Below are 9626 nucleotides of genomic sequence, written 5' to 3'. Positions count from 1 at the left end.
TTTATCGTCGCTGACGGTGGCACAGACTGCGAGGAGGGGGTGAGGGGCCAGACCCCAAACCTCACCCTCCATATGACCCTGCACACACACACACACACACACACACACACACACAAACACACACACACACACATTAATCTATAGGAAGATTCTCTGTATGTCGAGCAATGCGGAGCAACGTAAAAGTAAAAGCAGCAGCAGGTTGACAGGGGGACTTTTTGCCCTGTGTTTTGCCTTGAAAGCTTGAAAGGAATACCTGCAGACACTGCTCAGGGCTTAAAAAGTGCTCCACCATTAAATATCCCACTAAAACATGCTGGAATTCAGAATAAATCATAGATACAGAAAGGCAGTAAAACCCTGTGCTCTGTTAGAGGAACGAAACGTGAAAGGTCCAGAAACCAAACCTACGTCCTTGAGAAAGACACATTCTCACACACACACACACACACACACACACACACACACACACACACCACCGCACCTCACAGCATGCCAACACCTAAAAGCACTGAAATGCATCACACAACCCACAAAAATAAAAAGACAAACACTAAATATGTTCAATCTAGACAGAAGAGTGTGGAGACTGTTGTCTGTGTGTGTGTGTGTGTGTGTGTGTGTATGCGCATGTGTGTAACTGCTGATCGATCTGCAGCAGTCAGCTCTCCTCACCATGGCAACAGGTGCCGTACCAGACAACCAGACATTTAAAAATACCTGATAACACACACACACACACACACACACACACACACACACAAGTCTAGAAATTCTGATCAAACTGATCGCTTTGACACAAACAGAAAGCAGTCAAAACAAATCTCACTATAATGTCCATTCAGCAGCTGTTCTGGAGCTTTCCACCACATCACATGACCTTCCTCAGCAGATTTCCAGTTGTCATGGTAATGTAGATGTCAATGAAAGAATGACTTTTCAGTCTTTACTTTTCAGACAACACGAACAAGAAGTCTGAGAGACTGAACACCTACAGCTTCATCAAAAACTGGAAACTCCATCAGCTGAGGAGGATCATGTGATGAGATCAACCAATCCTGTCTCCTAGAAGTTACGTTTATAAACCAATTAACATTCAGAATTATGTTCTGCTGACAAACGCCATCGCTGAATGAAACACCGCTGGAGTCGCAGGGAGGCGGTCTGTGACACCAGAAATCAGAGTTTGTTCGTTAATTAACAACATTTCCTCGTTATGTTAATAGAAAACGTATCAGCTGTTGCTAATTGGTTTTAAATAAAAATAATTTCCAGGAGAAAGTTAATAAAAAAATCTTCTAATCTCCCTCAATCTAAAATCCTCCTCCATGTTTTAAAGTGTGCTTGTCGTCAGTTCAACCCAGAGTTAGTTCAGATAGTGTCATCAGTCAGTTAACTGCTAACAGCACCTGAAGCATTAGCACTGTTGCTATGGTTACCTGTAATTTAGTATGCAGTGAGCTCTAACAGACATTAAACTGCAGACTGAAGTGTGTTTGAGGAGCCACAGATCTGATTTTGATCTGATTTTGTGAGAATCTGCTGACCCTGGTCTAAGTGATGACACACACCTGCACCAGCAGGGTCATCGGTCCGGTCTTGTCGATCTCCAGAACTTCACCGTTTTTGGTTCCCACCAGGATGTGACCGTGACCCAGAGTGATGGCTCTGATGGACGGATTGTCCTCCAGGAGCAGGCCTGCACACATGGTCAGTGGACATGGACCAGAACAGACAGAGGTGTGTATCACTATGTGTCCACCTGATGGCAGTGTTGGATAGAAGAGCGTCTGCTGTCTGTGACAACTGCTTTACTAATAATCCTAAACTGAGACAGCAAGTGTGACACTGTTCACCATAATTTAATCCACAGAAGGGAAATATATAAGAGAAACAGAAACACTTCTAACAGCCAGAAAGAGAAAATCAACCACTGCTACAAAAGCATCTCTGCTCTTTATGTTTATCATTTTATCATACGTCACTGAGTTCACCAACAAGGTCTAAGATGAAGCTCTGTTTTAGCATGCTGGCCTTTCCCACAGTATAAAATGTTTTTGAACGACAACAACAAGTTTAGGGTTAAATATTTGGTTGAAGTTAGGCTGAGGTTATGTTGAGGTTAGGCTGAGGTTAGGCTGAGATTAGGCTGAGATTAGGTTGAGGTTCTATTTAGTTTAGGCTGAAGCTAGGCTGAGGTTAGACTGAGGTCAGGCTGAGGTTAGGATGAGGTTATATTTAGGTTAGACTGAGGTTCTATTTAGGCTAGGCTGAAGTTATATTTAGGTTAGACTGAGCTTATATTTAGGTTAGACTGATCTTATATTTAGGTTAGGCTGAGGTCAGGGTGAGGTTAGGCTGACGTGATATTTAGGTTAGGATGAGGTTATATTTAGGTTTGACTGATCTTATATTAAGGTTAGACTGATTCTATATTTAGGTTAGGCTAAAGTTACATTTAGGCTAGGCTGAGGTCAGGGTGAGGCTGAGTTCAGGCTGAGGTTATATTTAGGTAAGACTGAAGTTATATTTAGGTTAGACTGAGCTTATATTTAGGTTAGACTGATTTTATATTTAGGTTAGGCTGAGGTTATATTTAGGTTAGGCTGAGGTTATATTTAGGTTTGACTGAGCTTATATTAAGGTTAGACTGATTTTATATTTAGGTTAGGTTGAGGTCAAGCTGAGGTTAGGCTGAGGTTATATTTAGGTTAGGCTGAGGTTACATTTAGGCTAGGTTGAGTTCAGGCTGAGGTTATATTTAGGTTAGGCTAGGTCAGGCTGAGGTTAGGCTGAGGTTACATTTAGGCTAGGCTGAGCTTATATTAAGGTTAGACCGATTTTATATTTAGGTTAGGTTGAGGTCAGGCTGAGGTTAGGCTGAGGTTATATTTAGGTTAGGCTGAGGTTACATTTAGGCTAGGCTGAGGTCAGTGTGAGGCTGAGTTCAGGCTGAGGTTATATTTAGGTTAGGCTGAGGTTATATTTAGGCTAGGCTGAGGTTACATTAGGTTAGGCTAGGTCAGGCTGAGGTTAGGCTGAGGTTACATTTAGGCTAGGCTGAGCTTATATTAAGGTTAGACCGATTTTATATTTAGGTTAGGTTGAGGTCAGGCTGAGGTTAGGCTGAGGTTATATTTAGGTTAGGCTGAGGTTACATTTAGGCTAGGCTGAGGTCAGTGTGAGGCTGAGTTCAGGCTGAGGTTATATTTAGGTTTGGCTGAGGTTACATTTAGGCTAGGCTGAGGTTATATTTAGGCTAGGCTGAGGTTACATTAGGCTAGGCTGAGGTCAGGCTGAGGTTAGGTACCTTTCGAGCCCGGGGACAGCGCTGCTCTCTTGATGGCGTACGTCTTGAGGCAGCGGTCAAACATGTCGTCCCACAGCTCCACCACGCCGTCCTTCCCGCCCGTCACAAAGCCCTGAAAAGAAATGACTGATTTATGAGTTATTGATACTGTAATCAGTGATGAGTACGGATCTTTGCCAAGACAAAGCGGTAATATCTTTACACTTCCTTCCTTCCTTCCTTCCTTCCTTCCTTCCTTTCTGTCAGAGCTCTCTCTCATCCTTCATCCCTCAGTCTCCTCATCCTCTCCTGACAGGTTTTTCCTCTCACGTCCTCACACTCAGATCTGAAGATCTGTTTGATGTTTCCTCTGAAGACGCTCCATCTTTTTCTACAGCGTTTTCTTTTTGGGTGTCATGAAACATGTCCTGACACCCTGACCGCTGAAATAATGAACACAGCGTCTCCTAACGTGGCGTTCGGCAGGACGAGGGACGAGTATAAATGAACAAAAACAATGAGAACTGAAATAAACCTGCAGGTTCTGAAGCTTCTTCTACCTCCTCTGCGAGTGAGTAGGAGGAACTCGTTAATCTACCTTCAGTCTTATGATGCTTCCTCTTAAGCTGAACCTCATCAGCAGCATTAACTTTAATACTTTCTAATACTTCATACTTTTAATACTCATAAGATGGATTTTATGATCATTTTAACCTTCAGGTGCTTTTGGGAAATGAGGTTCTGACCTGGTTTGAAAGCAAAATGCAGCAGTTACCTGTTACAGCCGTGTTCAAACTCAAATGTGTGTTGATTTTATTTAGAAAAGTAACTCTGATAACAATCTGCATTTAAAACTGGAACAGCGTGTTAAAGATGGGCTGAAACCAGATCCTCATACAGATGCTGTGATCATGGAAACACAAACAAAAGATCAAATTAAAAAAGCCAAACGACAGAATGTCAGACGAAATCAGGCTGAACATGAACGCACAAAGAAATGAGGCTTTGTGGATTTAAAGGAGTTTTTGGTAAATCCAGACTCTCCTGTCTGTCTCTCTATCGGCTCGTCAGTCTGTAAATCCTGTTACATAAAGAGAGAGAGAGCCATGCGCTGAATGAAGAGAGGGAGTTCACACAATGAACAGAGAGAAGAAGAGATGGAGGGAGGGCAGGCGGAGGAAGTAACGCTGATAGAAGAAAACATGTAAACACACGACGCGTCTGCTCACGCCTGCGTTCACGTTTCGGGCATTTAGACGCCGTTCCTGCTCAAAAAGAGGACAAATAATAATAATAATAAAGATTAATTCTGTGGCGTCTTTCACACCCAGACCTACAAGGTGCTTCGCTGAACACAATACCACACAGCACAGGTGACACCTCAGGGACACCAGCATGAACAGGTGTGTCTTTACAAGCTTTTCAAACTGAGACACTGACTCAGCTAAAACCACGACCCCCCCTTTGTTTGAATCCTGGACCGAAGCCTCTGATTCTCTGGTCTGAGGATTCTCGGGTTCAGAGAACGAGTCCTGATCGAGAAGGGATTTAAAGGTAATCAATAGAATCTTTAATTGAATTCTGTAGCGGACGGTGAGCCGGTGTGATTCAGCCGGGAGTCTGCTGAGTGGAACAACACCAACACACACACACACGCACACACACACACACACACACACACACACACACACACACACACCCCTCACCTTGTCGAGGGAGAACATGGCGAACACCGGTCCATCGTGAGCTTTGACTGTTTTCAGCAGCAGAGGTTCCTTCCAGATGTAAACGTCTCCGTTGGCGGCGCCGGAGAACACCAGCGCCTCGCTGCGACCGTAACAAACCGACATCATGGTCTCCGGCCGGCCGACGCTCCTGAACACACCGCGTCTGAAGGTCAGACCGCCACCTGGAGGACAGACAGAAAAGCGCTCGATCAGACCGAACCTCCTGTGGCGTTAATGGACTTTCCTCCAGCCAAGTATGAGCACACAAAAACTACTTGACAACAGCGAGTGTTATCAGGGATTTTCTAACGCTGCAGCAGATTTAGTTGATCAAACATCTCTCCTGAACTCTTACCTGCATGTTGCCAGAACTGGATGTGTTTGATTCCCACAGTGACCAGTTTGTCCATCAGCATGGGATTACACTTCACCACAAATATCTTCTCTCTATGACCCCTGCAGAAACAGAGACACGAGTACATGCAGGACGAACGCAGGATAAACGGTTAGAAAATCACATGTACTCCGGCAGCAGTACAGCAGCAACAGAAGCAGCCAAACATCGTTTGTACCAGCAGTGGTAATAAAACTCAGTGAAATCAGTATCAGCAGTAATATTTGTTGTTGTTGTCGTAGGTGTCAGCAGGTCTAACAGCAGCAGTAAGAGCTGTATTTGTACTACTACAACAATGACCAAATATGAGGCTGTACTAGTACTAGTAAAGGAGTAAAGGTATCAATAGTAGCGGTAGCTGTGGTTTTAGTGGCAGTAGCAGTGAAAGTGACCTATTAGAAAAAGTAAAAGTTACTTTAGTACCCAGAGACGAGCAGCAGCAATAAAAGTAGGTTTAATTGTATTTTTTTTTACAGTGTACTGACCTCACGGTAGGTCACAGTAGTACTAGTTGTAGTTTTTTTTACAGTGGACTGACCTGGCAGTAGGTCACAGTAGTACTACTTGTAGTTTTTTTTTTACAGTGGACTGACCTGGCAGTAGGTCACAGTAGTACTAGTTGTAGTTTTTTTTACAGTGTACTGACCTGGCAGTAGGTCACAGTAGTACTAGTTGTAGTTTTTTGTAGTACCTGGCAGTAGCGAGTTTCTCTCCTCTCTTCCAGTCCCAGACAACGATTGAGTGTCCGTCATCGACTCCCACTGAGACCAGAGTCTTTCCATCAGCTGCATCAGGAACACAAAGAGTCTATCAGAGGAGGTTTTTACCTGTTTTTACCTGTTTGACAGCTCAGAGGGCGGAGCCTGCTGAGCTCTGTGGTACAGTTACACACTTAAACACTGAAGACCTAAATGGACAGACCTGGACCCTGATCAGGACCACCTGCTGGCCCGTCAGCATGCTCAGATGCTCACAATGCTAATGCTAATGTTTAACATGTTCACCATCATGGTTTGGGGGGGGGGGTGTTAGTTGAGCAGGTAGTTAATCAGAAATCAAAGTGTTGGACAAATCGATGATGTCTGTCAGTCTGAGGTGCAGGTGTGCAGCATACCTGAGAAGTCCAGAGCAGACACTCCCCTCTGGTGGAAACCTTTCAGCAAAGACAGACACTTCAGGGTCTGGATGTCCCACACATGGATAGCTGGATCCCTGCCGACCTGCACACACACTCAGAGTCAACAGGATTCAAATATGTACACATCCTGTGTGTGTGTGCGTGCGTGTGTGGGCGTGTGTGTGTGTGTGTGTGTGTGTGCGTGTGCGTGTGCGTGTGTGTGTGGGCGTGTGTGTGTGTGTGTGTGTGCGTGCGTGCGTGTATGCGTGTGCGTGTGTGTGTGGGCGTGTGTGTGTGTGTGTGTGTGTGCGTGCGTGTGTGTGTGCGTGTGTGTGTGTGTGTGTGTGTTAGCACCTGTCCCGTAGCAGCGTAGTCCTTCAGCGGGTGGATGCTGAGGCTCAGGATGTCGTCGTCATGGCCGATGTAGAAGCGCTGGCTGTGCAGCTGTCGGTTGTAGACCACGCCCACCGCCGCCACGTGGAACAACACCTCCCCCCCCTGAGTGTAGAAGAGGTTGTTCCTGCAGTCGTAACCACGGTAACTGCGCACACAGGCACACACACACACACAGTTACAGGGTGGTAGAATGTAACAAAGTACATTTACTCAAGTACTCTACTTAAGTACATGTTTGAGGTACTTGTACTGAACTTGAGTCTTTCCTTTTCATGCTCGTCTCTGCTTCTACTCCACTACATTTATCTGACAGTACAACAGTCACAAGGACATTTTACTGCAGTACTTTTACTTTTACTGCAGGATTCAAACTGCAGAAGTCTCTAACATCACTCGGCACATTCAATCAGGACTTTGCTGCATTTAAATCAATCAAACTCTGCACAGACCAGAACATGTAGAACTGTCAGCACACACACACACACGTTACCCGTGCACAAACTGCAGCCGGAGGCCTTGGTCTGGTCCTCTTTGTCTCTTCAGAGATCCGACCTGCTGCTTCTTCTCTCTGCTCTGCTGCCGCAGCTGAGGCAGGTCCTCCTTATACACCTGCACGCGCACACACACACACACACACACACACACACACACACACACAGAGGCGCACACACACACACACACACACACAGAAATGTTCAGTTCCCACACCTACAAAATGAGAAACTGTTTCATAATCTAACAACTAAAAGTCAACATGAAAGTGTGATAAAAACAACACATTGTTTTTTTTCCAAACTTTGTGGAGATAAAAATATAAAGTTTGTCCTTAAGGGTGGTGTGGGAGGCCACGGTGTCAGTAAAATTTAAAGGGTTCATCCTCCGGGGAGCGGGAGTGGGATTGGGAAAGTAAGAAAACTGCCTCCAAGAATATTATATGTCTCGTGTCCTCCTCACGGCGCCGGTGGAACGATCAGCAGGTCATTTAAATTGTTAGGAATCGTCCTCTGGATCAGACCATAAATATCCACACCAGATTTTCTGTTAACCTTGTCTGTTGCTGTGAGGTGCCCCCCCCCCCAAGCAGTGAAGAGGGGGTGAGGAAGAGGTGTGAAGTGAAGAGGTGAAAGGCACGGGGGGCGCAGGTGTTCTAAAAACAACAGGTAGTTAGTTATTGCTGATTGGCCGATTTGACTCGGTTATCAGCGAGGTCACGGGTTGGAGCTGCAGGACTGACGGCGACACGTCACACCTGATGAACTCACACGTCTTTTTGGAGTCATAACTCGAGTCTGACACACAGACATGACACAGACGTGTGACTTTCACTTCCTGAGGATATTCTTACATCTAATGTGCATCATGAATAAATGTACATGAATCTGCTGAGATAATAGAAGTGAAGATGCTTTCAAAGCTCCAGAACCTGCCTGAGAATCGTCATATTTTCAAGTTTTCTTCAGTATAAAAGTAATCCGGTGAATGTTGTCTGTACATCCAGATGAACACGGCAAACAGCAACCGCTGATCGCTGATTCGGCAGACAACTTCCCAAAACACTCTTAAAGGATAACTTTCATTTTTTACAACCTGGACCTTATTTGTAGCATTAAATACGCCCATTTACTCACCCAGACAACTTTGGTGGCATTTGGAGTCGTTTTGAAGAAATTAGCCCCAGAGGAGCGGCGCGTATATCCGTATAATGCGAGTACTCGGGGCATCCATGCGCAGCCTCTATATAACGCATAATCTGCAGAAACTCGTTCATGTTCCAATATTTAGTTCTGATATGCTGCTGCTATTCCCCTCTGAGCCCGTGGTGGCATGTTATCAACATCCGGCGTCTCTAGGCAACTACCTCTGACGTGGGTGATGTCATTACCGAACGCCGCGCGCTGCGAGCAGCCAGCCACAACACGGCTGACTCTGCGGCGGTCGGCTACGAATACGCAATAACGAACCATAGCTGTGCCAAACTACAGCTAAACTAGCCGACCGCCGGCTCAGAGGGGAATAGCACCAGCATATCAGAACAAAATGTTGGAATATGAACGAGTTTCTGCAGATTATGTGTTATATAGAGGCTGCGCATGGATGCCCCGAGTACTCGCATTATACGGATATACGCGCCGCTCCTCTGGGGCTCATTTCTTCAAAAAGACTCCAAATGCCACCAAAGTTGTCTGGGTGTCTAAATGGTCGTATTTAATGCTAGAAATAAGGTCCAGGTTGTAAAAAACGAAAGTTATCCTTTAAAAACAGGCCCACAGCCAACTCACTGAACCCATGCCAACATTACACTTACAGTTTATTTCCCACAAAGCATTATGGGAAGATGAAGAGAGAACGACAAAATGAAAACAGCATCTGTTTCTCTCATCCACGTGGTGTGAGGTGGCCGAGGTGTCTCAGGTGAAATAATATTTTTAATCTATTCTTCGAGCTTTCAGGCAAACAAACAGACCAGCACGTATTGACTCTAGGTCTCCACGGAGTCTCAACCCCGACCCGAATGTCTGCACCATTTAATGTCGAGCAGGACTTCCACCTGTCGGCTCAGCCATCAGAGCCATGCAGCACTTCCTTCCTCCTTTGTAAACTGCACACAGTGATTCACTCACTCACTGATCAGTTTAATTTTAAAATTCCTTCATATCAAGGAAATTAAATCACAACTCATCTCCTTCATGAAGACGCAATCAT

General features: G+C 45.2%; 1 protein-coding gene across 1 annotated transcript in view; it reads right to left on the bottom strand.

The window, feature by feature from the left end:
• Nucleotides 1-9626, bottom strand: part of LOC121613725 (echinoderm microtubule-associated protein-like 6) — a 63552-nt gene that overhangs the window by 19363 nt on the left and 34563 nt on the right. The window contains exons 15-23 of the mRNA XM_041947331.1: nt 7414-7532; nt 6882-7068; nt 6525-6630; nt 6102-6195; nt 5372-5472; nt 4996-5198; nt 3311-3422; nt 1572-1699; nt 1-78 (exon numbers count right to left, since the gene is read on the bottom strand). The exon at nt 1-78 is cut by the window's left edge and continues 64 nt beyond it. Of these exons, the coding sequence (XP_041803265.1) occupies nt 1-78; nt 1572-1699; nt 3311-3422; nt 4996-5198; nt 5372-5472; nt 6102-6195; nt 6525-6630; nt 6882-7068; nt 7414-7532 (1128 nt within the window). The remainder of the gene's footprint in view (nt 79-1571; nt 1700-3310; nt 3423-4995; nt 5199-5371; nt 5473-6101; nt 6196-6524; nt 6631-6881; nt 7069-7413; nt 7533-9626) is intronic.

The sequence above is a fragment of the Chelmon rostratus genome, chromosome 11 (genome assembly GCF_017976325.1).
Source record: "Chelmon rostratus isolate fCheRos1 chromosome 11, fCheRos1.pri, whole genome shotgun sequence".
NCBI classification, from domain to species: Eukaryota; Metazoa; Chordata; class Actinopteri; order Chaetodontiformes; family Chaetodontidae; genus Chelmon; species Chelmon rostratus.
The sequence above is the reverse complement of the archived record's forward strand: the minus strand, read 5'-3'. Positions and strand labels throughout refer to the sequence as shown.